The sequence below is a fragment of the Serpula lacrymans genome, assembly GCF_000218685.1.
Source record: "Serpula lacrymans var. lacrymans S7.9 unplaced genomic scaffold SERLAscaffold_2, whole genome shotgun sequence".
Classification (NCBI taxonomy): Eukaryota; Fungi; Basidiomycota; class Agaricomycetes; order Boletales; family Serpulaceae; genus Serpula; species Serpula lacrymans.
In genome coordinates, this window is record NW_006763291.1 from 3,490,969 (window position 1) to 3,515,526 (window position 24,558).

At 47.5% G+C, this 24,558-nt stretch overlaps 13 protein-coding genes across 13 annotated transcripts; all 13 read left to right on the plus strand.

Moving 5' to 3' along the window:
• Positions 1-538: 538 nt before the first annotated feature.
• Positions 539-3,819, plus strand: SERLADRAFT_458531 (uncharacterized protein; the record flags this gene model as incomplete). The annotated part of the gene is made up of 4 exons (XM_007314231.1): positions 539-820; positions 887-997; positions 1,061-1,953; positions 2,014-3,819. 3 exons carry the CDS (start codon positions 952-954, stop codon positions 2,512-2,514), a joined length of 1,440 nt encoding a protein of 479 aa, XP_007314293.1.
• A 250-nt stretch (positions 3,820-4,069) lies between these two features.
• SERLADRAFT_458537 (uncharacterized protein) lies at positions 4,070-4,849 on the plus strand (the record flags this gene model as incomplete). The annotated part of the gene is made up of 4 exons (XM_007314232.1): positions 4,070-4,108; positions 4,131-4,268; positions 4,320-4,460; positions 4,525-4,849. The coding sequence occupies 2 exons, from the start codon at positions 4,327-4,329 to the stop codon at positions 4,643-4,645; spliced, it is 255 nt and encodes an 84-aa protein (XP_007314294.1).
• Positions 4,850-4,971: 122 nt separating this feature from the next.
• Positions 4,972-5,772, plus strand: SERLADRAFT_379754 (uncharacterized protein; the record flags this gene model as incomplete). Its single annotated transcript, XM_007314233.1, is given in 3 exon segments — positions 4,972-5,332; positions 5,398-5,711; positions 5,731-5,772. A coding segment is annotated over 1 exon segment (192 nt), but the record flags the coding sequence as incomplete, so codon positions are not given.
• Positions 5,773-6,117: 345 nt separating this feature from the next.
• Positions 6,118-7,035, plus strand: SERLADRAFT_379756 (uncharacterized protein; the record flags this gene model as incomplete). The annotated part of the gene is made up of 3 exons (XM_007314234.1): positions 6,118-6,219; positions 6,280-6,783; positions 6,835-7,035. One exon carries the CDS (start codon positions 6,450-6,452, stop codon positions 6,765-6,767), a length of 318 nt encoding a protein of 105 aa, XP_007314296.1.
• A 614-nt stretch (positions 7,036-7,649) lies between these two features.
• Positions 7,650-10,017, plus strand: SERLADRAFT_458546 (uncharacterized protein; the record flags this gene model as incomplete). The annotated part of the gene is made up of 8 exons (XM_007314235.1): positions 7,650-7,854; positions 7,927-7,975; positions 8,033-8,077; positions 8,150-8,365; positions 8,426-8,516; positions 8,584-8,667; positions 8,727-9,372; positions 9,436-10,017. The coding sequence occupies 7 exons, from the start codon at positions 7,836-7,838 to the stop codon at positions 8,910-8,912; spliced, it is 690 nt and encodes a 229-aa protein (XP_007314297.1).
• Positions 9,370-9,993, plus strand: SERLADRAFT_379764 (uncharacterized protein; the record flags this gene model as incomplete). The annotated part of the gene is made up of 2 exons (XM_007314236.1): positions 9,370-9,404; positions 9,456-9,993. The coding sequence occupies one exon, from the start codon at positions 9,767-9,769 to the stop codon at positions 9,959-9,961; it is 195 nt and encodes a 64-aa protein (XP_007314298.1).
• A 705-nt stretch (positions 10,018-10,722) lies between the features above and the next one.
• Positions 10,723-11,939, plus strand: SERLADRAFT_458551 (uncharacterized protein; the record flags this gene model as incomplete). Its single annotated transcript, XM_007314237.1, has 2 exons — positions 10,723-11,460; positions 11,514-11,939. 2 exons carry the CDS (start codon positions 10,948-10,950, stop codon positions 11,670-11,672), a joined length of 672 nt encoding a protein of 223 aa, XP_007314299.1.
• Positions 11,940-11,971: 32 nt separating this feature from the next.
• Positions 11,972-12,478, plus strand: SERLADRAFT_458552 (uncharacterized protein; the record flags this gene model as incomplete). The annotated part of the gene is made up of 1 exon (XM_007314238.1): positions 11,972-12,478. A coding segment is annotated over one exon (224 nt), but the record flags the coding sequence as incomplete, so codon positions are not given.
• A 1,835-nt stretch (positions 12,479-14,313) lies between these two features.
• Positions 14,314-15,881, plus strand: SERLADRAFT_433978 (uncharacterized protein; the record flags this gene model as incomplete). Its single annotated transcript, XM_007314239.1, has 2 exons — positions 14,314-14,556; positions 14,622-15,881. 2 exons carry the CDS (start codon positions 14,314-14,316, stop codon positions 15,879-15,881), a joined length of 1,503 nt encoding a protein of 500 aa, XP_007314301.1.
• A 1,118-nt stretch (positions 15,882-16,999) lies between these two features.
• Positions 17,000-17,807, plus strand: SERLADRAFT_458557 (uncharacterized protein; the record flags this gene model as incomplete). The annotated part of the gene is made up of 5 exons (XM_007314240.1): positions 17,000-17,077; positions 17,130-17,368; positions 17,430-17,529; positions 17,582-17,595; positions 17,651-17,807. 4 exons carry the CDS (start codon positions 17,185-17,187, stop codon positions 17,731-17,733), a joined length of 381 nt encoding a protein of 126 aa, XP_007314302.1.
• Positions 17,808-18,534: 727 nt separating this feature from the next.
• On the plus strand, positions 18,535-23,002 carry SERLADRAFT_445791 (uncharacterized protein; the record flags this gene model as incomplete). The annotated part of the gene is made up of 4 exons (XM_007314241.1): positions 18,535-18,886; positions 19,046-20,346; positions 20,448-22,728; positions 22,947-23,002. 4 exons carry the CDS (start codon positions 18,535-18,537, stop codon positions 23,000-23,002), a joined length of 3,990 nt encoding a protein of 1,329 aa, XP_007314303.1.
• A 160-nt stretch (positions 23,003-23,162) lies between these two features.
• SERLADRAFT_458563 (uncharacterized protein) lies at positions 23,163-23,447 on the plus strand (the record flags this gene model as incomplete). The annotated part of the gene is made up of 1 exon (XM_007314242.1): positions 23,163-23,447. One exon carries the CDS (start codon positions 23,229-23,231, stop codon positions 23,394-23,396), a length of 168 nt encoding a protein of 55 aa, XP_007314304.1.
• A 131-nt stretch (positions 23,448-23,578) lies between these two features.
• SERLADRAFT_458564 (uncharacterized protein) lies at positions 23,579-24,543 on the plus strand (the record flags this gene model as incomplete). Its single annotated transcript, XM_007314243.1, has 2 exons — positions 23,579-23,639; positions 23,999-24,543. The coding sequence occupies 2 exons, from the start codon at positions 23,579-23,581 to the stop codon at positions 24,202-24,204; spliced, it is 267 nt and encodes an 88-aa protein (XP_007314305.1).
• Between the last annotated feature and the right edge of the window lie 15 nt (positions 24,544-24,558).

Here is a 24,558-nt window from a genome sequence, read left to right on the forward strand (position 1 = left end):
TAGAGGTACTTCCAAATTGAATATGAACTTTCTGAGGTAAGGTCATATGGCACTGAACTCTAACGAAAAGAGCACCCCGGATCCCAGGGCCGTAAGCCAGAAGAGTAATCGATCGTCATCACAGTGCAAAGCCTGATAAGAAGTAGGAAGTGGGCGGCACAGATCTTACAGTAGCTAGACAATGAGCACCAAAGAAGGCAATGGCCACGGAGACAAGCAACGTACACCAGTGTAGACTGCCGCAGCGAAGATGCATCAGTCGGGCTCATCAAGATCAAAACATAGACTCGTGCTCGACCGAAATGAACTTGCCGCAAGCATATGATGGACGTAAAGATGGGCCAGCGGAATCAAGTGATATGTATCTTTGTCGACGTTGGCGTCGATGTCGATGTGTCTGCTAGAAAATATAATAGCAAATAAAGGGCTTGTTGTAGTATCGAGCCGCGGTTAAGGCAACACAAGGCACAGCCGCGGCCGTTCAGGAAACATCCGGGGACGATGCGGAAGCAAAATGCCAGGCCAGGACGGATTCCACGTCCACGATAAGGAACGTTCGGCAAGACTTGTCCAGATAAAAATCGATTAGATGTCCGACTCATCTTGTCGATTTGATGGAGCACTCTGCTGTGTCGGGGCAGAACTGCCAAATAAGCGGACGTTCTTATGTACAGGTTCTGTTCGGGGGATGCATTGATGCCTGACCAGATCCAAACCCCGGTTACATTCGGAACTAACATGTTGGCAGGCTGGAGGAAGCACGTTAAGAATCTCTGTGATTAAACGCTGCCTTTTTTGCCTTGGACCCTGAGATTCCCATGTACGTATCCCTCTGACTACAAAAAATCTATTTAATAAACCCGTGTGTTCCTTCTTTGCTCTCTAGGTCCCCTCGTCTGTTATCCTCAGATTTTTATCTCCTCGACCTGTTTAGCGACACCTCCCTCAATTATGCCTGCTGAGAGATCTCGGAACTCGAAACGTTGCGATGTAGATGGTATGTCTTCAATACTCTTTCGCCCCATATGTGAAACTGATTTGCGCCTACGTTCTCTAACAGGCGCTCAACTGACTTGGACCACACCTGTCGAACCTGTGACCCACAGCATCGCATTCGCTCCAACTCTGACGCCTGTGACGTTCAACGATCCCCCTCAGTCACTCGACGACTCGCAGCTACCTGCTCTCTTCCCAAGTCCTTCTTCAGAGTGTCCGTCTCGTCGCTCTGGACATGGCAAGAAGAGACCTGAGAATCACATCCCCCGCCCTCCAAATGCCTTCATCCTCTTCCGTTCTTCATTCATAAAGAGCCAACACGTGTCTACCGAAGTCGAGACCAACCACAGCACGCTGTCGAAGATCATCGGTCTCACCTGGCAAAACATGCCTCACGAAGAGAGGCAGATTTGGCATGCAAAGGCAAAAGCCGCTCTTGAGGAGCACAGGCGCAAATGGCCCCAGTACGCATTCCGTCCTTCTCAAACGAAAGGAAAGGGAGGGACCGAAAAGCGGAAGGTTCGAGAAGTCGAACCGAAAGACGTAAAACGGTGCGCGAAAATTGCAGAGTTACTCGTCGAGGGAAAGAAGGGCCAAGAGTTGGATGCTGCGATACAAGAGTTCGATCGCCATCATGTGCCAGAAATTGTGACTCGATTTGAAGTACCCATCACGGCTCGTATGTATCGGCGGTCTTCTTCAGCACCGGTGGTCGATCCGCAATCGAAGCAGCCATTCCTCTCCTCATCGTCGTCGTCGTCGTCGTCATCATCCTCTCGTCGATTACGTGCTTGGAGCACTCAGCCAGCTCTCTACCCTGCACCATCTAACTCCAAGGTCGAGGAGCCTCTAGCGGCGCCTACCTTCTCTGACGAAGCCTTCTATCAGGCGTCGTTCTCACCCTCTTTTGTTCCCTCGCCCGCCTACTCATTCCCTGAAAAACCACAACCCTCGTTTGTAAGTCCATCTGATTTGTTATACACTACTGCTGTATCTAATGGATCGTGCGCCCACTAGGAATTCGACCCGTACTTGTTTGACGTTGCTTTTGGTGACTCGATATGTTCTGGGACACTGCAGCAAGAGAACTTTCCCTGCACCCCCAAGCGTAATAGGGTACCAAGTCCTACTCTATCTATCGACACTACATTCACAGACGAGTGGTCTCCACGTTCGTCTCCATTCTCAAGTATGCCTGCAACGCCACGGAGCCGTTCACTGCACAGTCCATGTTACGATCAGGTAGCCATGGATTCAAGCGATCCGTTCGATCTCAATGCATTTAACATCGATGCTTTCGCGGGTCCATACGATATTCAACATCATCAGTCGCATGGTTATGCAAACGACGCAGGCATATTTGGCCACCCGCTGGCTTCAGATGGGTCGATGTTCAATCAGGTGAACGATGCTCCGTATTCGAAACACCAGTTTGCGCCATTCGAGCCGGCCAAGACGGAGTTAGCCAATGTAGATTTGGATTTCACGGCATTCATGTCATCGCTCCCTGCCTTTTGATTCCGCCTCAGACGCTTGCTTCTTCCTATCCCCACGACTGACATCCCACTCATCTATCGATGTACTATTGTATTGCTATAACGGAGGCCTCCAGTCTGTAACATACCTGTCTTTCCTTTCTCGCAACACTCGTGAGTCAACATTCGTACTCACTCTTTCTCTTTATCTTGTAAATAGTTCATACCTGTAAGAGAATAGCATCGCACCGTTTCAGTGAAACGGCTTGATTTTCCCAGCTTATATCCGCAACAAGTTTAGTTGCTCGCTGGCTCGGCTCATCAGCTGACAAAATCGCTGGATATGTACATACCTGATATTCTCATGGCTAATGCGGAAGTCGTGGAATGGAAGAAATGGGGGTATTATCCCACGTGCGAAATAATATCATCAATCATGAGAGTTCAATTTCCAAGTTCCGATGCGGCAGACGGGAGTGAATATCACCGGACTATTCCCTGGTGGTGAGAGGTTTCCCGACGGTTGCACCGTGCCTGGAGATGCCACTCGCCGTTGAGCAGATGAAATGCGTTGCAAGACATTTCAAACGTGCTAGCGATGTGTCGATGAGTCAAATTGCTCTTGCTTGCTGACTCGGAGGACGGAGATGCGACTTATACCAAATCGATGATAAGGCTGGCAAAACTAGGTTTGCGGTGATAATAAAATTGTCGCCGCAACACCGGCCGGAGAACGTCGAAGCCATGACCAAAGAATACGTTTTGTGGATCATGATGAAGGCTTTCGCCTACCAAAGATATTCGTAAGTAGGCCACCCACGAGGCTTCCGCATGAACGATGAGCGAGCGAAGCTCCATTACCCCAGCCTCGAGGCGCGCGTGAAGAGGGCAGAATTGGCGGAAATGAGGCTCGAATAAAAACAATGAGACGGGGATGAGGATTTGTGGCGCCTACCTGAAAGGTCGGTGCATATGGGCCTGGAAGATACACCGAATGCACCATCATGCTTATCGGACTTCAGAGTATCAAAGTTCAAGATCAGATATTAGTGTTGCGCGCACTATGGATAAGATTTGGAGAGGGAAGCCATGGGCCTTGTAACGTCTAGAAGTAACGAGATCCATAGCCGACGAAATGGAAAGTGCTTGTGCCTTTGGCGAATGCGCTTGTATTCTCGCTGGCCCTGACAACCGAGGAATTTCCTTGTACTTGCTTGCGCGCAGAATTTCACAAAACTCTCATCTTTTTTTCTGCTAACGTCCAAAATAATATGAACGCCGACTGACATATCGAAAACTTGGAACTTGGAGACGTGCAACCATCATATTTGATGGCTTAGGAAAGATACGGTCCGCTCGGAGTCCTCGGGATCGGAAGAGAAATGTGTAGGACTACTAGCAAAACAGTGAGGCTCGTTAAGTTTTCCTACGTCCAGAAGACTAGCTCACCCACAAGAAGTACTTTGCGCATATATCCTCTATAAGAAATAACATGACCCGTGATCAGAACTGGTTTCGACGTCATGGAGCATGTGTCCAAAGCTGTTCCTGAAGACCAGGAACCCATACGCACTATATAGGGAGAATAAACCATCTGGGGGAGGTAGTATGGCATGTTGTTGATATTGCGAAAGGTTGCTCCCCAAAGACGAACACGCCACTTCCTGGACTCCTACTACGGCATAACAAAAGTTACGCCTATGAATGCACGCATATACCTTGGCTAGAAGGGTTCGTATTTTTTTCCTAGTAATTGGAGTATCTCCATGACGCGCCAGTTTTCGTATTAGGATGGTACTAAAGAGCAATGTTAACATCGCGTTTGATAATAATCTTGGGAAGGCTTACGAAAACAATGATGAAGGTGCAGGGATTGCCTCGATCCAGAGACATCTATCAAAAGATGTATCCGTCATGCTTGGACCCAGTGCATTTGGGTGTTGATGTCGGTGAAGGTGCAACTCCCTCCATCGCACATCATTCGCAGGACTACCAATACACCGTTGCAAGATTCATATCGCCGCCTTGATGTTGACGTGGATAACGAACACACCTTGGTAGCGCAGTGGTGGCACCTACGACAGTTTGTCAAGAAAATACGGACGCTACCTAAGGTGTATGCAATCACACCTATGGGCGTTGGTGGAGAAATACAACACCAATCTCGAGTGTAATAGATGGTGAATGTGATAGATGATGTTGGTCTAAAAGTGAGCCACAGAAACAAAATTTTGGATACTATGCTGAGCAGGCTTTAGAGTTCAAGATACAATATCATTGAACTGCTGGAAATGAGTTTGCAGGTGAGTATATGCGCTGCTGAAAATGAAGAATAGGGAAAGTGGGACGTGGTCGCGGTTGAAAGGAGTGAAAGAGTGAAAGAGTGAAAGAGTGAAAAGTGAAACGGGTTGGACGCGGAGTGGCACCTCGGATTCGGGGCCGTCCAATTAACTGCCACCCCAATGGTGCTGCTATCATTGACACGATATTGTGCTGGCATCGTTTGAGTACAGTAGCAGGTCGAAACATAAATTATTTTATCATCATTTCTCCTACTACAAATGACACTGGAACTCCATCCTCAAAATGCTGTAAGCTCAGCATATAGGCATCTCTCCTGTGCAACCTGAATTGGGTCATGGTCATTTTTGGCACAACAACAGCCTCGGCTGTACGAACTTTCACACCGTGACACCAGCGCCTCCGTAGGTGAACTCTACAGTTCTCTTTACAGCTGAAAAGCTATCAGATGCGGCTGTCCTTGTAAAGGTTTCCCAACATCGCCACCATCGAGATATCAGTAACCGGGCAGGCCGTGCTACAAAACTTTGTGTACAGAACGTGGGACTTGGAAAACAAAGGTGCCAGCTCGTTTCGCTCTTCGCTCTTCGCTCCCCTATTAACCCTCGAATTATCTGGCACTCAGATATTCGATTGTATCCCACATCTATATCGCTACATTCTCTTCCTGCGCTCAGTCATCGCAAGCCCAAGCCCAACTCAGATCAGTACGCTGCGACTTACCCGTCTGTTATCTAAAAACTCGATATGGCAGGGATGTACGAGGGCATGCCACTCTTAGTGGATGCAGGTCATATTCCTCCTTTACCTCGCAACGTTCCCCCTCCGAATGGTGCCACATACTTTCCCGACAGTCAGTCATATACCGATGCAGCGGATAACATCCGTCCTTTGAGTTCGAGTCGATCTGCTTACCAGGACCCAAGCTTCAATATCCCTGGCGCTTTTCCGAGTAACGCTTTTCCAGGCCACAATCGCCAGGGTTCTTCTCATTATGCTCAATCTTACAATGACAGTCCATGGCCACAATATGACTACACGCAACCATCGATTCCCAGTCCTTATGTCCCCCCTCAATCTACATATGATGATCCTGGGACTGTGGCACCGCTCCGCCGCACTCACAGTCACTCAGGGCCTCCAGCTGGCTATGGACTTACCAATAGTCGATACTCGCACTCGCCTCATCCATCTTCGCCATGGGATCGTCCTTCGCCACACGCCGCCTCCGTCTCCAGCAGACATAACATGCGTCCTACGGCATATCCGGCCAATAATAGTGACTATAGCCCATCCTCTACAATCTCTCGTTCAAATTCAGTAAGCGGGTATGCTGCACCTAGGTTTTCTGGAGAGCCGCCTCGCGACTGGAGGCGTGACTTTAGATTTCGTTCCGGTTTTACGTCCTTTTTTCGTATAAAGCGTACCACCTCAAAGCATCTAAACGGTTAGGCTTCTCTCGCTGCACTGTCTTATATTTTATTCTGATTCGTTACCCAAATTTCAGATTTTGTAGACAGCTCAAGATCTACATTGCACCACCATCTGCGATACGATGGTGGCTATATCAGTTACGATCTTCGTCGACACCCGTCAACAGTCGCTTTTCGTGACGTCCAACGCCCACTCACTCCTTGGGATTTGCAGCAGTATGCATGTGAACCACCAGCGGTTGTCATGAGGTTATACAGCTCTCGTCTTCCATGGTACATCGATATACGTGCCAGTAATCCAATAGGAGCGACCATTGGTGATGTTTTCACTGGACTCTACACCTCGTTGAATACACCTATCCAGAAAGACGACTATTATAACGAGGAATTGGATGACGCTGATCGGTATAAGTTGAGGGAAGCTTGGGAAGAACGCTGTCACGACGCAAGCGAGAGAAGCTGCGGAGTGAGGAGGGTCGATTTCCTGCGTGGAAAGATTGGATTCGAAGGACTGGTACGAGGTAAAGATGGTATGTGGGAAGTAAAGACGAGGAGGCAATGAATGTAATGAATGAGAGGTATGTTGAATCCAGTCCCATTGTTGTTATCAAGGGCTAACGCTATCTCAGTTATTATGAATTATGTATGTTTTTGTGTATTTTGGTCATTTCAGATGCATGTGTGTAGTTGCAAAATCAATGTATTCAAATGGACTTTCAAATGATTATTTTCGTCGAGCCCGCGATCCTTGTAACCACTGGACCACTTTATCCCCGGAAAGCTTCAGCTCTATTTTACTACGATCCTTGGAACACGCGGAGCATTCCCGGACAATCTGTCACAGTGTCAGTGGCTAGTAGGATGTTAAACACATACAGTTAAGAATTGCAGTTATTCAATGCAAAATAGCACCCCATAGATAGCGTGTCTTCCGCAGTCTACCGTGGACTCTTCTTCGTAAGTCGCAGCTCACGGACATCAGAGAGCGTATCAGTAAATATATACGGATATATCATCATGACTTGACACAGCATGTTAAGGACTGCTCATAGTTGACCCTCCTTTCCCCACATCAAGCGATCATGAAATACAATCCGGCGTACGGATCCCCGCATTCAAATTATCGTACTGCCGACCTGAGTAGTAAACTTGAATGCAAAGCCAGTCAAAGCAGAGTCTGGTAGACGTGATTCAAACAATCTATACTCGAACGCCAGCCAATCCTGCTTCTCTGACATTCACCAGAGCGCCCATCTGAGAGCTACGAGCAGGTAAAAAAAAAGTATGGAAAAAACTGTTTTATCATCGTGTTCTCAAAGACTGCATAGCATTGCGATCAGAAGTTCTCGAGGTTTCCTTTTTCAGACGCATGATATGATATTCGCATTAAGTGGTTAGTTACGGTACGCAGCTCCTACAAATGGCATCATGTACAGCTTTTTTAGAGAGCGTTCACCCAGCCATCATCACGCAGACGCTGCGGATGTCCTGCCAGCTGCAGAAGACGCTGGGTAATGCGATTGCTTCTTACTGAACTGCCCTAGGACCTCTGGACCTTTATATTTCCTGACCAGGGCTCAAAAACCGTGCGTGCGATTCGTCATCTTTCACTATAGCGATCTTATCAAGTATGATCATTGAAACACTAGGTAAGTTTTCGGCGCCATGCATGAACTAAAGAGTTGTACTCATTATTCCGTGATATAAAACTTGACATAAAGCAGAGGATTCGAAGACAGGACTCGGATCGTCGTCAGAAGTTCTTCCAGAGTATGTTATAATCGAATAAAACGCCGTTGACTTCACCTCATTATGTTCTCGGTCAAGTTATGTCACTGAGATATCCAAACCAGGTGCTATTGAACCCCCAAGGTGCGTTTGCTGATGCCCCTTGATACGATTAATATGCATATCTCAGTTACTTATTGGAATTTTTATGATCAGTTACTATCATAGACGGCCGTTCCAGCCCATGACATACACATTTACTGGTTGGACATCTGACTCTATGTTGCTTATGCCACCACCGACCGCGAATAATCTAAACCCCCTCTATCGCATCTCTGTCGCTCTCAATCTTAGCCCTTTCGCTCCACTATCGTACGTCACCACAGTTCAAAGAGGTGGTAACATGCAGGGGCAGTTTGTCGGTAGTTTCGAGTGCGAATGACATTCAAGATCTCTTTCCCGTAACATCATGTAACTGATATTGTTATTTAGGCTGTCGACCAACCAAAGAGTAGCTATTTTGACTATGGGCGATAGCACCACTCGTTTGAAGAATGTTATGTGGAATATTGGCGGCGTAGATGTTAGTCCGCATCCTTCTTCACATCTTCTGCGATTCTCTGAGACAATATGGCACTTGTTTGATATAGCGGGTCTGGGGTTGGTCTTGCGGGTCCGTTGACCTTCGCTGGGATTGCCGTTCGACATTGGATGATGGTTCGCCGATGTGTGTAGTAAGTGTAATTTTGTTGGCGCGGCCTTTCCTATTAATATACTTTCCCTTATGATATAGTGCTACGACGGAATCTCCAATTCCGATCTACAATTAGCATCGTTCGTTCCTCCTCCGATTGACGCCTCTCCCCCTCTTCCACCAGCTCAGCTCACTGTTTTCCCCGACGGGCATCAACACCTCGACCATATCCTCTTGTCCGCTTTGATCGTAGAGAGAAAAAGGTCGTTACTCCTGCTGCAATAAAGCTTAGAGCTTAGATATATCCAGCAATCTCAATGCGAATTTACCACTATCATTTATGTCCATCCGTGTCATAACTGGAGGGGAATGACTACATATCACACCATCCCTTCGCGACATGCATCCATGTGCTTTTTTAGAGCTATCTTGCATGATTTTGGAGGCTCCAAGGAGGCTAGGCAAAAGAAGCGCATGGATTCGGGGGTGGCCCATACTAAGATAGGCAATATCGTACGGAACCTTTGGCTGGTCTTCGAATCACATGCTACAACGTATAAGTGAGGCTCGCTGGATGAGCCCAGGGGAAGTATTAAATCGAGGAAGATCTAAGGACCACAGTCATAAAAATCGCCGCCCAACGATAAGGTGAAATAGGGATAGAAGCGGCTAACGTGTTCAAGCAGGATCGATCAGGGATATTTATCACTAACGGCTAGAAATGACACTCGTCGTTAACACCTTTGTATGTGGCGTCGTACGGATCTACAAACGCGGCTGATTATGACATGACTGTTGCAATGTTTAGAGTAGGTGAACAAGGCATACCTTTTAGATACGGCTCCGAGCGTGTAGCTATGAGTCTCTATAGCGACGCTGAGCTTGGGGCCTGGAGATATGAATATTTGAACAAGTTGAGTGAGAAGAGGACACTATTTTGCGTTACGGTGCCCGGATGGTATGAATCTGACGAGAGACCGATCGTTTCACTGTAGAGAGAAGTCTTCTATTGTATAATTACATTCTCGAACGGCCCTTGATACACCTATTTTGATAGTAAAACCTTCAAAGATTGTCGCGGAACTCATTACAGGACAACCCCTGAGAAAGGCCAAATTCGTGGTCAGGTACGCCCTCGAATGGTAGCGGCAGTCCAGGAGGAGTACCGTGACTCGACATTGATAAGTGTATGGTTGGAGTTGAGCCGTGAATTCCGACTGTCCGAGAAAATGTCTAGGAGAAACCAAGGTATTGTGCCAGAGAGACAGCGCTTTGTTGCGGTGCCAGAAGTACTTTCGAACTTGACGTCTGGGGTAGCCCAGTTGGTCCAATAGACAGTGATTGCCAGTCAAGTGGATGTGCGATAGAAAGTTTATTTTTTACAGTGCGACGCCGCGTCGATGACAATATCGTGGAGCTTGGTTTGAGTACATCACTTGTAATTACGCATTTGGCGCTGCGTGCCAGTGCTGGACGTACACGATAACCATCGACCAACTATCGTCCGTGGTAAAATCGATGGGAGTTAGGCGCCTCGTGCGGAAATACGTGTTGTGCGGAACGCGACAATTTTAGAGTCGGTAGCTGCTCCGAAACAGATATTAGCTTCTCTGAGTAATAGAGATGAAACTGCTTTACATACGCGTTAATTTCATATGTTGAAAAGCCTCTCCGAGAGTCTAACGAGGTAGATCACGGAATCAAAAGACAAGAAAAGTCACCGTAGAAAGAAAAGTGGTATGCTGGAGATCACGCAAGTTGGCAGAGCTGGCAAAGTTGGGTAGAATCAGTATCTCACAGCAAAGAAGACAGGTTGGTCACCTGCGCCCACATGAAGGAATTGGACGGTCATAATTGTACCACCTTTCGGTACGAGATTTTAATAGTCCAGTGACATGAGCCAGCCGGGCGGAGATGCAAGATATGGAGTGCTTTTGAGGGTGGCACTGAAATAATATACCGCTATCGATGAAGAGAGGCGTCTCTGCTACATAAGAGTGCTGTAGAGTTATAGCAGTCACGTGAGGCAGTATAAGCGCCGGTTCACTCGGTCCGTCCTGTAATTTTTTGCCTCATGGGCTGTAAAAGGACGTTTAGAGCGTTTGGGTCGTGTTCCGTCACATTGCAGTCGCCTTAGATCCACTTCATTCACGGTTTCGTGTCCCTTCTTCGACCTGCCTCAGCGGCTTTCCTGTGACGTTTCGACTCACGAGTCTTCGTGTTCCTTCCATTTGACATTTCATACCCCACCTACCCCCACATTTATATATACCACGGATCCACTCGCACCCCACCCTTCACCGTCTCCTCCCCATCCCCCATGACCGAGTACGACTATTCTCCCGCTGCCTATGAGCGGTATATGGCTACCCACAATCGTGTATCGAACTGGGTATCCAATACCACCCAGCACGCCCACAAGTACTCCAACCCCTTTGTCCCATCACCATTTCTGTCATCTCGACCCCTTCACGATCAGGCATCAGACGTATCCACATATCGTCCTACTCCCATACGCTCAACAACTCTCCCTCATCGAGATCCATCTGACCAGCCTTTCTCTCGCCCTTCTCGATCCCGTTCATACTCGCAGGATGATCAGAAACCCAGACATCGTTCTCGATCACACTCACGTTCTTCGTCAAACCAAAAGGAGGTGTTGTATACCGTTCCTCCACTCCCCAAGCCCCGTGGAGGACGTCGTTCAGACTCTGTGCCAGTCGTTTATAGGACTTACGATGCTAGTTCAGGGGGTCCCATTTACCTCCCTCCTCCCCGCCCTGGGCAGACATACTTCGTAGTGCCGCCTCCAGGTGGGAGAGTGGAGTTTGCAGTGAGCTGCATCTTCTCACTTTTGCTTTACTTACCCACTGATTTTATCCTCAGCAGCAATCGCCACAGTCAACCTTGAAGTCAAAGCAGCAGCCTTTCCTCAAGCGCTTATTGGGCAGTATCATACCCTCCAACAATGGGTCATCTGCTAAAAGCAGCGGTAAGGGTAATAACGGCTCTGGCAGAAGATCAAAGCGGCGATTGACCTATTAAGCCCATTCCATAATGCATGCTATACTCCTCGACGACAGCCACGCATATTTGGCTTTTTATACGAACCTCACGTGTTATCCATTCAGGCGTCAGGCCTTACACTCTAATGCACATTTATTTACCTGTAACCCACACTCATTTTCGTACTTTATACATACAGCATCATATTACTTCCTCTCCTTCAACGTCTATATTTTTACGACAGCAATAGAACTTGTATCATTTCCGTACCAATGTCCAGTGTTGAACGTTGAACGGTGCATAGAGCAAACTTGCAGGTTTTCAACTGAAATCATTGTATGTTCTTTCATTCCAACATCTAGTCTACAATCAGTCTGAACACAGACGCGATGAGGTGTACGCTGTGATATACAGTACCACTGTCGATTTTCGGGTCGTAGGGTGTGCTATTAATATAGTGAGCGAGTCGTCGGCATGCCTCAAGGCTCGAAGCTATACTTCCAATTGTCGTGCAAACCCGGGGCACAGAAGCCCAAGGCTGCGGGAGACACGCTGGGGATGACACAGCTGACAACGTTCCCAGCATCCTTCTTTGTCAATGATAAGATTGCGTTGGGGAACGTACTTAAACTCCTGATTCGGTTCCTCGGTCTAATTACGGAATATAGACCAGTTCCCATTCGTTCATAGGGGCACTACTGGAACGAAATCCTGGACTTGAAAGTAGATTCTCTACCATGGTCTATGACCTTTCGTCGAGAGCTGCAGATTGGATGCAAGGCAAGAATATAAAATACGATTGTCTGCCGCTCACAATGCCAGTGGTGGGAACGACCAGATGTTCATATGAAAATGCTACTGCGGCTGCGGTGGTGACAGTGAGTCAAACCCACTCAAAACGTCCAAAACAAGACGCACAGCCTGCAGGATGACAACGTTGCAGGAATATATACCTAAATCAGCCCTCCGTCTTCCGCAGAATGGGAGAATCGTCCCTCTGTCAGGCAAACAACGGCATAGCATAGACTTTCTAGAGCACAGAAATGCGACACTGAGTCGGGCGGGAACTGCAGCACAGCAATATGAATGCTGTATAAGGGAACGTTTTGATGGAAGTTGACTGGATAGAACTTGATCCCGTTTTGTTTACCTTATCTTCTTGATCCACGTACCACTAGAACGTTCCCGTAGCCTTTATGGTACACACGATTAGATGGGCTATGGTAATATTTATTTAACACACACCTATAAGTATCCATACGGACCCATACGAAACCGTAACATCTCGCAGTCTCTACAATGACTCGTGCAGTTAAACCCGACAAGCTAGCTCTCAAAAGCATTAAACAGAAAGCATACAGGGATAAAGAAAAACGATTCTTGGAGCGTCTGAGAGGCACGCTGGTGACTGATCGCGACAAAAAACATGATATTCTCGAACAGGGTGCGTACCTTTGCTCTGGCGTTGCCTTATTTAAAGTAGCCTGAGCCACTAGCTGACGTTGTGAAATAGCTTGTCTCAAAACAGAAAGGCTCCAGTGTGAGAACGAAGCATTGAGGAGCGAAAATGAGGCGTTGAAGGACGAGAATTTGATGTTGAGGGTTCTTGCAGGGGGCAGCATCGAAAGTCAAGCTCACATGGGAGGCTACGAGCTACAGAGGTTTGTCACAGAAGTCCGCTTACAATTCGTAAGAAAAGTACTAATACGATTATTTGCAGAACTTACGAGAGCGGTGAGTGGTGTACGATGCGAACTGGGATGGAATCGTTGCTGAAACTTCACTGATTAGAGAGTACGGAAGACACCGTTTCTTCGACTAGTATCGCGAGTCCATGGGACGTCGGGTACGACCAGATAGGTACGATTCTGTCAGCGTATATTTCACTATCATGCTTATCTGAAGAACAGACTTGTCATCGCCGTCGACGGTGGATGACTTTTGGTCCGATGAATTTCAACCTATAATGCCTGAAACTGTCCTTGGTCAGTTCAGCCAGATCGGTCAGACGGGAAACAGCGCACCTCACCACATAGAAATAGATCCATACAACTCTAAGAGCGATATGGTGTATGGAGTTACTCTCCCACCTGATTCCCTCCAACAACAACATAGCCAAAGCAGCTTTGCTGCACAGCCTGAATTACATTATTACTCACCCACCACCCAAACATTCTCGCCCGCCCATCCAAACATTCTCACCCACCCATTCAGAGCGTCTCACACGAGATTTTGATGGATGCGAGTCAGCACTCGGTGAATGGCAACACCATACATCATATAACACTTGATGTTTGTAGGACATATTCTTGATGATAACGAATAGTAACGAAGTTTGTGTGATATGGTGGGTGGCGTGATGCACTGCGAATCTGGTTACGACACAGCATCCTGTTCGAACCAAGCACTAAGTAGCGACCATCCGACTCTGTCGAAGCTTGTCGTTCGTGGGTAGTGGGTTAAATATGTAGTGGATTCCATATACAAAATATGCAGAACTTGCATATCTTTCGACTAAGTACCATTGCGGTGACTGGCGTAGATGACTGGCTTTAAACTCCGCTTCGGCTCACTCCTTTGACCTTGCTTTCGACTTGCTTTCAAATAACGAGCTGTAAACCGACTTTTCATTACACTCCTCGTATTGAAGTACTTTGGGCAGTTCAAGCTACATATTAAAATGCACAAGTGCTTACTTGTTCCCGACATCCTATCAATTATCTTTAAGCATATTCTCCCCGAGGACCCAGATAGCGCGGAAGCACTGGAAGACGACTGGCAGAGATCTCTGGCTGTACTTGCTAGGACGTGTCGATTGTTCAGTGATCCAGCATTGGATGTCCTTTGGGCTGACTTGCACGACGTTGAACCAATACTCAGGTGTCTTCCTGAGGACATATGGTCTGGGACTGGTGATAGTCTCGTAGGTTTTTAATCCCACGAGCTTAAGAATACCGCATTCAATTTTTTCTTGTCTCATTTTTACAGTGCTTACGAAGACCCTTGTGTTCAAAAGACTTGACAATCATCCGGCAGTACACTCATCGTGTCCGGAAATTACAACGTGGACTCGATTTTGATTCAATTACGTCAACAGCGCATCAAGATGTCTATCGCGCATTCACTTTTCTCCCAATCAGTCCACCCTTGTTTCCCAATCTTCAACAACTCACAGACTGTCGATTGCATACAAATGAAGACATTCCCTTTTTCCGTCGTCTTATTGCAGGTCCCTCCATTAAAACCGCAGTGTTGAATGTGGATGGCGCAATCACTACTTTCGATGCGTCGGACGTACTTTCACAGGCGGTTTGCCAGTGGAATCAGCTAGAAGAATTGACGTGTGACGCCCTGTTAAATAAACAGGGCATGTATCATCTTGCAGCCCTGGACTCCCTACGGTCTCTCAATCTCGATGCCAGTAACTGGCGGTTCGACATGTATAAAAATTTTGATTACCCAGACGACAAATCGATGTTTCCCCATCTTCAAAACCTTAAACTGTGCTTCACCGCTAGATCCTCTGGCGATGCCTGCCCCATCATACTCCGTATATTCCGTTCGGTGCCAAAGCAAATTCATTTGGAGTTCTGTACTCCTGTCGGTTTCGATTCTATACAGGCATCGCTTGCCATCCTAGGTGACAAGTGCGGGGAGAATCACTCACTGCAAAAGATTACGGTCCTCTTTCGCCCCAGCGGAGAAGAGGACCAATCTCTTGTTCTTGAAACTATAAGGCCTATCTTACGCTTTTCCTCAATGACAGATGTTAATATCGGCTTCTTCGTTTCGCTATCATTGGACGATGGAGCATTGCGAGACATAGCATTGGCATGGCCCAACCTGCAAAGCTTGCATTTGAACTGGGGTTATGGCTCAGATCCTGACAATCACTCCAGAGTTAGCATAGCGGGCCTCATCGAGCTACTAGCACTTTGCCCGAAGCTCATATCATTGGGCATAGTTCTCGATACCAGGATATTACCAGCTCCCACAGCTGAACGACCTGGAGGAGGCACGTACAATCAAGCGATCACAAGTTTACACCTTGGCGACTCTCAAATCAGTGATCCCATTGCAGTCGCTATGATCTTTTCCGATATCTTGCCTCGTTTAAACACTATCGTTGCCTCGAAATATCATGCGAAGTGGCGTCAAGTTGTGGCTCAGTTAGCCAATTTTTCGCTGATCAAGAACGAAACTGGAGCTTATCGCGATCATATGTCTGATGTCCATTGCTTCGCATAGCTTACTCTATACAGTGGCACCAATCTGTAGGTATCGAGCAGGACAACTGCACATTGAAGTTGGAAAGAGGATTTAAATGGTCATGAAAGGAGCCGAGTGTAGAGCATGTATGCATATTCTTTCTCATTGATAGAAACATATATGTGTTGCCTGGAATCAATGAAGAGGGTTCGGACATTTCTATCTGAAAGGAGCTAACCGCAGCTCCTGGCTGAACATTTCGTTCCTTGTAACTGGACTGAACTGCAATATCAGTTCGAGTTACCAGTAGGAGTCCCAACTGTGCAACTCAAATCGTTCTAGACGTTTCTTCCAGCCTACATCGTAATTGTATGTCCTTGGGTTCACAAATTTTTCGCAATTATTTCCCGAAAGGAAACGGCGCAATGAGCCAAATCCTGATAATACGAAGGGCAGTGTATAACACGAGGAGTAAGCATGGCATAGTCGAATCGGGAGAGGACGATCATCGCACCTAGTAAAATGGACCAATAGGGGTGTGCGCTCTACCACCCAGTCAGCCGCACGGCACGAAGCTGTACAATCAGACCTGTCTGCGGAATGGACGTAACACAGGCAAGAGAAGAAACCATAGATCTCTTGCATTATTTGGAGAACGTTCCCAAATAACAGCCCGTCTGGGTGATAAGATTTCGATTGGGACACGTAGCTGTACTCCCATGTTTGTTCCAAATTCTTTTTCCGGAGAATTCACGGGCTATTGCCATCGGTACTTGGTAAATGCAAGGTCTGTCTGCTATTCTGAACACGAAGAAGAAAACAATGTCAATTATACATCGCTATAGACCGTGACTACCTGCCATCCACCTCCATAATCACCAATGGTGGGACATAATGAAAAAATAGATGGTCGACCAAGGTCTTGTGGCGTCGGCGATGACAGATCCAGAAGGTCAACGTAGTCTCCTCAATCAGAAACGCAGCCTGTGGGACGGCCGATGAGAGCTCACCGCAGCCAGAGCAAGTTAATCACCGCGCGTAGAACCTTTTTTTTTTTTTTTGAGGATGTGAAGGTGTGATTCAGTCCCTTTGGAGCCCGTGAACGGGAATGTGAGTCAGAGAGTCCCAGGAAAACAGTCGAAGGAACGTTTTGATCCACGAAGTAGACAATGTAGAACGTCCCAATTCATTGGCCCTATCCTCATAGTCCACGCATCACAGGAACGTTCCCACTGCTTCTTTTGACACGATTAGATGGGACTGGTTTGAGAATTATCAAACACTCACCCATAGGTATTTATACGGATCCACTACGCAACTGGGCTTTCTCTGTGTCTCCAACATGCCTAACAACAACCACCGTGCTACTTCTGAACCTGATAAACGTGATATTGCTAGGGACAAGGCCAAAGAAGCGAAGCGGGAGAGTCAACAGTCGTATAGGGATAAGGAATCCACGTCCTTAGACCTGCTCGCGGAAAAACTCCCTGGTCATCCGACAAGAAGATATGATGTTTTAATTGGGGGTGTGTAACATTTCATTCGATGTTGTCTTGATCAACGCGATGAGCTGATGTTGTCAATCAGCTCGGGATTACATAGAAATGCTGGAAAACAAGATCACGGCTATGGAGAATGAGCTTGCAAATATGAAACGCGGATTCGCCACCCCTGAACAAAATTATGGGTTCGTAGTTTGTTCATATATCATAACAAAAAACTAATGTCATGCACCCCAGAAATTACGGTGCCGGTACGTAGCGTAACGTGAACTTGATTGAACTTATCCTGAGAATTCGGTATGTCAGGGGGTGCGAATACGGCTAGCGGAATGAGTATCGACGGATGGGCCACCCCTGGTCAATATAGTACCTACAGTAAGAGATATTAGCATGTCAGTGTACGTTTGCGCAGTGGCGCTGATACAAGGAACAGGCCTTTCGATGGCGGGTTATGGGGGTATGGCATTCCAAAGCCACCCAAGTGTCATAGAGCCTGTCCAAGGACCGAACTACTCGCCGTTAGGTGGTATCCACCAGACGGGAAGCAGCGCACCAGAAGACCCAAGGATCAATCTATATAATCCCCAAGAGTCCTATGGTGGACAGTGTTTCCCCTATGGTGGAAACCCTCCAACAGCAACATACCCCGAACCAAGACCTTCAATGCGAAGGTACCAGTAATCGAACACTCACCTACAAACTGAGGTGAACAAAGTGTAGAGCGTTTCACACGAGATTTTGACGTATAGGGGGGAGCAGATATAGGGCGACAGCGTAGACGCTTTGATACTTGATAAGATGCAATTCCTGATGTGACAGAAATTGAAGAAGTTAGTGCAGTGCTCTACCAGAACGGCGTAAATCGAGTTTGTGACGGGCAGTACCTTGTTTGAAGTAGTGATCAGAACCACAGTTCTTACGGGGGACAAAAGTGTAACAGCTTGAGAAGTGGGGGCATTAAATGGTATTTTATACAAAATCCGCTAGGCGAGAACGTGTGCTTCAACGCGACCTGGCCGGCGAAGATGACAGCGATTTCAAAACCTGCACGGACTCGTGATGGAGGTTAGACGCCTGATTTCAAAAAAGTGACAAAGTTGTCGAAATGAGCCCAAGACAAAAGCAATGAAAAAAAAACTGCCGACCTGATGCTATTTGCTTGGAACGTTCTGTAGTGTAAGTCGAGATTGATGATTTTTGTGTGTGCAGTCCGAATCCAGTGTATCGGCGATCTGCGTAACCCTAACCCGCAGTGTGAGAGACTCGCCAACGTCCGAGTTGCAATACGCGCCCAAGGGAAAGCAAAAATTGGCTTTCGAGACTCTTTAACAGATGCCCTCGATTTCCGAATGCTCAACCTAGGGAGAAAAGTATATGCAAGGGAGATTTTATTGCATCGCTGGATTCGCGAATCATCATCTTCAGCTGCACTGGTACAGAAACAAGCACCCACTCATGGCAAAATACGACACAGGAATACTGTTGCGGAAATGACTAAAGATAGAGAGAAAGATAACACAAAAAAAGAGCCAGTGAAGTATGGTAAGATCTCATACCTTCGGCACGCGATGTTTTCTGATTGCATACTAGTCAAACGGAATGAGCTCGGGGTACAACTCCTTTCTCGAGAATTGCACTCCCAGGTTTTCCGTAACGTATCTTTTCCTAACCCGAAATCATCGTACGTCCGTATCGCGTTAGAACACCTTGAAACGCATGGTTTGGACCCAAGCCAGGGGTCAATTCTCCCAGATACAGGTTTTACTCTACCTCCTATGCAAGGTCGTAATATCGACGAACATTTCCACCGTATTGGTTCTAACTCAGCACAGCCGTGGTTATCGCTAGCCAAAGGCTTTTCCCAAGGCCTTTTGCCCCCAAAGCCTGATCAATGGGACATCCAGTCAGGTTGGACAAAATATCATTTTCTACCTGACGGTTCCAGTTACAGCGAACACGTTGAGTACCCAGAGCATGATGGACAAGCGGAGCAGATGCTGGTTTTCGACGTAGAGACTATGCCTCCTTACCACCCATACGCTGTCATGGCTTGTGCAGCGTCCGGCAATGCATGGTACTCTTGGATATCACCTTGGCTCTTGGGCGAATCAACTGAACCCCGCCATCTCATCCCATTTGGTTACCCTGATTGTCCTCGAATCGTTGTTGGTCACAACGTATCTTATGATCGAGGGAGGATTCTGGAAGAATATGATTTACGTGGCACACAGACGCGATTTCTAGACACTATGTCCTTGCATGTCGCGGTCAAAGGTATATCTTCTCATCAAAGACCAGCTTGGATGAAACACCGGAAGTCAAAAGAAAAGCTGCAAGAAAGGCGGGCTGAAGCTGTGGAAGCTGTGGTTGAGCTCATGCGGGATACCGAGATGAAGTACGATCAGGAAGTCGACTCTATCAAGAAGGAAGAACTTCGACGCCTGCGTCTAGAAATGGAAGAGAGCTTGCCCCAACTCCAAGCTGAAGATATTGATGTTGCTGAAGCTGAATTGTCTAACAAGCGCTGGGAAGACCTGACGTCTGCTAATTCTCTGGCTGATGTTGCTAAGCTTCATTGTGATATCACCGTTGACAAGGGAATTCGCAACGATTTCATGTCGCATACTCCCTCCGAAATACTAGCCAATATCCATGATTATCTCAATTACTGCTCACAGGATGTCTTCGTCACACATGCAGTATTCTCACAAGTGCTCCCTGCGTTCCTTGCTCGTTGTCCAAGCCCTGTATCATTTGCGGGTATCCTTACGATGGGTTCCAGTTTTTTGACTGTAAACGAATCATGGGAAGCATATCTGGAAAATGCAGAGAGAACGTACCGGGAGTTGGACGAAAAGGTTAAGACACGCCTCGTAGATCTTGCCGAAGAAGCGAAAGGAATGATGGAAGATGGCACATGGAAAGACAGTTCGTGGCTCGCTCAACTTGACTGGACACCGAAAGTCGCTGGGAAGTCCAGAGGAGTGCTACCTTCCGTGCAGGTAATTTAATCATGCTGGGTTGATAATGAATGCTGAAGTTAGTACGACATTTCAAGGAGCTACCGTCCACATCTTCCCCGTTGTGTGTTGCAAGCACACAGCCAATCTGGCTGAAAATCCTTCTCTCGCAGGGACCACTCCATAGCCGTAGCATCAACCGTATTTTGCCCCTGCTTCTCCAATTGTCATTCGACGGATATCCTCTACAATACTCGAAAGAAGAACTGTGGCACTACCTGAAAGATGACATGGTGGTGCGGTTGCCAAGTGCCGGAAAGAGCAAAACTGTGTCCATTCTTGGGGCTTCTCATGGTTTACCACACTTAAAATCTGGCCGTATGACATCAAATGATTTGTCTCTCGCCGTATCCATATCTAGTGGGGATAGAACCGATGTCATTGCAGCGCAGATATTAGACTTTGCAAAATATGTAATCGAGCAGTCGACACCAGCTCATATAAAAGGTAGCCCTTGGTTGAGACAACTGGACTGGACGCGTGTCGAATGTGAAAATAGCCAGTCGACCCCAGGAGGATCAAAATCTCCTTCCGCGAAAGGCTCTAAACCTCCGCCAGTACTGTGGCCCAAGTGGTACTGGGATCTGGCGAAGCCAAAGAAAGACATGCCACCTGGATCTCTCGACATAACTGTGCGGAATCGTATTGCACCTATCCTCTTGCGCCTTTCATGGCTGGGATGGCCCCTATTCCATTCTCGAGAACATGGTTGGATGTTCCGCGTGCCTAACAATGTCAATTTCTCTATTCGACTTACTCCACTTCAGTTCTACGATCCTGCAGATGGTGTACTACAAGATTCAAGCTTGCGCGGAGGCTTTGTTTTCTATAAACTTCCTCATAAGGACGGGGAGAAGGCAAATGTTGGAAGTCCTCTTGGGAAGTCATTCATGAAATATGCACAAGATGGAACAATGACTAGCCCGGGGGGTGAAGCTAACGAAGCGCTTGATATGAACGCTCAATGTAGCTATTGGATCAGCGCACGAGACAGGATCATTAAACAGATGGTTGTTTGGCAAGACGAACAGTCGACTATGGGTTTTGGTACTTCCGAGCAAGGAGACAAGTCTGTCGCTGCTGCCCAAAAATGGGGAATAATATTACCTCAAGTTATTACCATGGGCACGGTGACTCGCCGTGCAATTGAGAAAACGTGGCTGACAGCTAGCAATGCGAAGAAGAATCGCGTGGGCTCTGAACTGAAGGCTATGGTCCGGGCCCCCGAAGGATATGCTATAGTCGGTGCCGATGTAGACTCGGAAGAGCTGTGGATCTCGAGCTGTATGGGTGATGCACAGTTTGGTTTGCATGGCTCCACAGCAATCGGTTGGATGACCCTCGAAGGGACAAAAGCTGCTGGTACCGATTTACACTCGAAAACCGCCAGTATACTAGGCATCTCACGTGACCAAGCCAAAGTGTTCAACTATTCTCGAATCTATGGCGCGGGCATGAGACATGCGGTACTTCTTCTACTCCAGTCTAATGCGAGCATGTTACCAGATCAGGCTCAAAAATTGGCTGAGAACCTCTATGCTTCGACGAAGGGCAAGAATACTCACCGATCAGACATTTTTGGTCGGAAGTTCTGGTTTGGCGGGACAGAGAGTTTCTTGTTTAACAAGCTGGAAGAGATTGCGTTGTCTGACTGTCCCCGAACGCCTGCCCTTGGGTGCGGGATAACATATGCTCTATCAAAAGAATACCTACCAGCTGAATTCGGTTCAGACTACATGACTTCTCGTATCAACTGGGTTGTACAGTCTTCGGGGGTCGATTACCTGCATCTGCTCATAGTCTCAATGGACTATTTAATCAAAACATACGATATCAAGGCAAGATACTTAATATCAGTTCATGACGAGCTAAGGTATTTGGTTGCGGACGACGACCGATACCGCGCTGCACTGGCGTTACAAATAGCCAATCTGTGGACCCGTAGCTTGTTCGCCTACAAGCTCGGGATGGACGATTTGCCTCAGGGAGTTGCGTTCTTTTCTGCCGTGGATGTTGACACAGTACTGCGTAAAGAAGTGGACATGCCCTGTGTTACACCGTCACATCCGACACCAATCCCTCCGGGAGAAAGTCTCAACATCGTGCGCACGCTAGAAAAAACTAATGGAGGCTCTTTATGGGCTGACGGAAGACCTATGGCCAAGGTGGACACCAGCCACTGGAGTGATGACGCTTCAGAAGATTATCGTAGTCCTGACTGCTTAACCCACCGGGCAAAAAGCGCTGCCTTTCTCCGTGCACAGGCCACTAGCGAGTTCTCTGAAGTCAAGCACCTTGCACAGCAAACTTCAGGAGATACATATGAAGGTGGCATCGGAGGCAATAAAAAACCAGGGCGGCGAAGTCGTTCTGTCAAGTCTGCGCATCCTCACCACGACCTGGATTGGGAGGCAGTTCAAGAAGTATTGAATTCACGAAGTACGCTTTGAATTCATACATGGACAATGGCTTTGATAACTTATGTTCTATATAATGAATTTTTCATATATGTTCCTGTAATTGTCGCGTTATCGTCATGCTCATCTGATAAACAATTCCATCTGATCTGCCTCTTTCCATAGAAAGTGGGTCGAGGTCTGGCTATGAGGCGCAGCTGTCACGGCATCAGGCGCTTTAGGAGCCACAATACGCGACGTTATCGTCTGCGGTGAGCGCTCATCACGAACTCGCCATTCACAGGCGGTGGCCTGTGGGAATGACTGGGTCCCAAATTGAAGTTTCCGTGTGGCGGGGTTTCCATTTAGAGCTTAGGGCCCGCCCCTCATGTCTATATTTGGTAAGGCCGCCTCGCGCCATCAATTGAACTGGCAGCTGATGATCAGCTTCTCTAGCTTCCTTCAACGATGACTGCGTTCCCGCCCTGGTCGCGCCGGATCTTTCACCCCGCTCCCACTCTTCTAATAGGCGCGATGATAAACCGATGTCTGTCGGCGCCGTATAAGAAGGGCCGCATGGGACATCGAGTCAATAGCAAAGTATTCCCGCCCTTCCATCGCATAGACTCACAGTAACTCGCCTAGACATGCACTATCACCTCAACTCATCCTCTATCACCTCTCATGACTCTGCATCTCCCAAGGCTCGGGTTTCCTCCCACCCTCAGTATGAGGAATATTCCCCTCAGTGGTCGGAGCGATCATTTGGGTCCTCGTCCTCAACATCGTCTGGGGTTCCAATTCCAAGAGCCCCATACATGCAAACGGTCCCTCTGCCCAATCCCAGTGCAGCACAGGCTTCACGACCTTCTGTGGCTCGTACGTCCTGCTACTGTTCTATCAGCCGACTTATTTCCTGACTGCGGCCCTTATTGACTTAGATATTTCCCACCAAAATCCCCATCAAACGCCATCGGTGATTTCCTTGAACCCACTGCTATCCTACGATCCAAGCACACGCATGCTATTCAACGTCTCTCGTGACATGGCCTACATTCAACTCCGGCCAGGCTGTTCATCCAACACCCTTCAAGAACCCGCCTTGTATCCTCCCGCAACTCAAATGTTGATCATCATGCCCAATTTACCCTTGTGGCCTATTAGAGTGATTAATCCTCGTGGTATAACCGCAAATGATGTCCTCGTTCAAATCTATGATGCCCTCACTCGTGGTGCAGGCCAAAACGAGGTTAACACCTTGGACAACGCTGCAAGGGCAGCCGTGGTTGACTCTTTCAGAACTCGGTCTCTTGGAAACCAGACTGAGTACATGCAAGGTGTCAAGCGAGTCGATTTTCTCGGCCGCAAAAATCTATTCGCGGGCCTGACGAGGGCTCGTGATGGCCAGGACCGCTGGGACATCCACTTCGTCGCAAGTGCTTGATCTCTGGCGCAACTGCCGTTATTTTATTTGCCTATCGTATTACCAGCGCTGCGCGTTGGCTGAATCTTATATCGCGCCTCTGTGCTAATGTGGACACTCTTGTTTGTCTCAACTCGACAAAAACACTACCCTCGGTTCCTCTTGTACTCTTATTGCTCTTTCCACTCCAACTCTCAGCTCGTCTACCCTACTCTGCCTTTTCAAGTTCTCGCTTGTCTCGATATTCTTGGTGTATTCTGGTGTTCTGCTGCTCTGTACTAGTTCGCGCTTTCGATACCTGCTTTCGGTGGACCATATACTGTAAGGGTTTTTATTGTATTTTAGCACCAGCTCAATCATCATGATCAATCATAC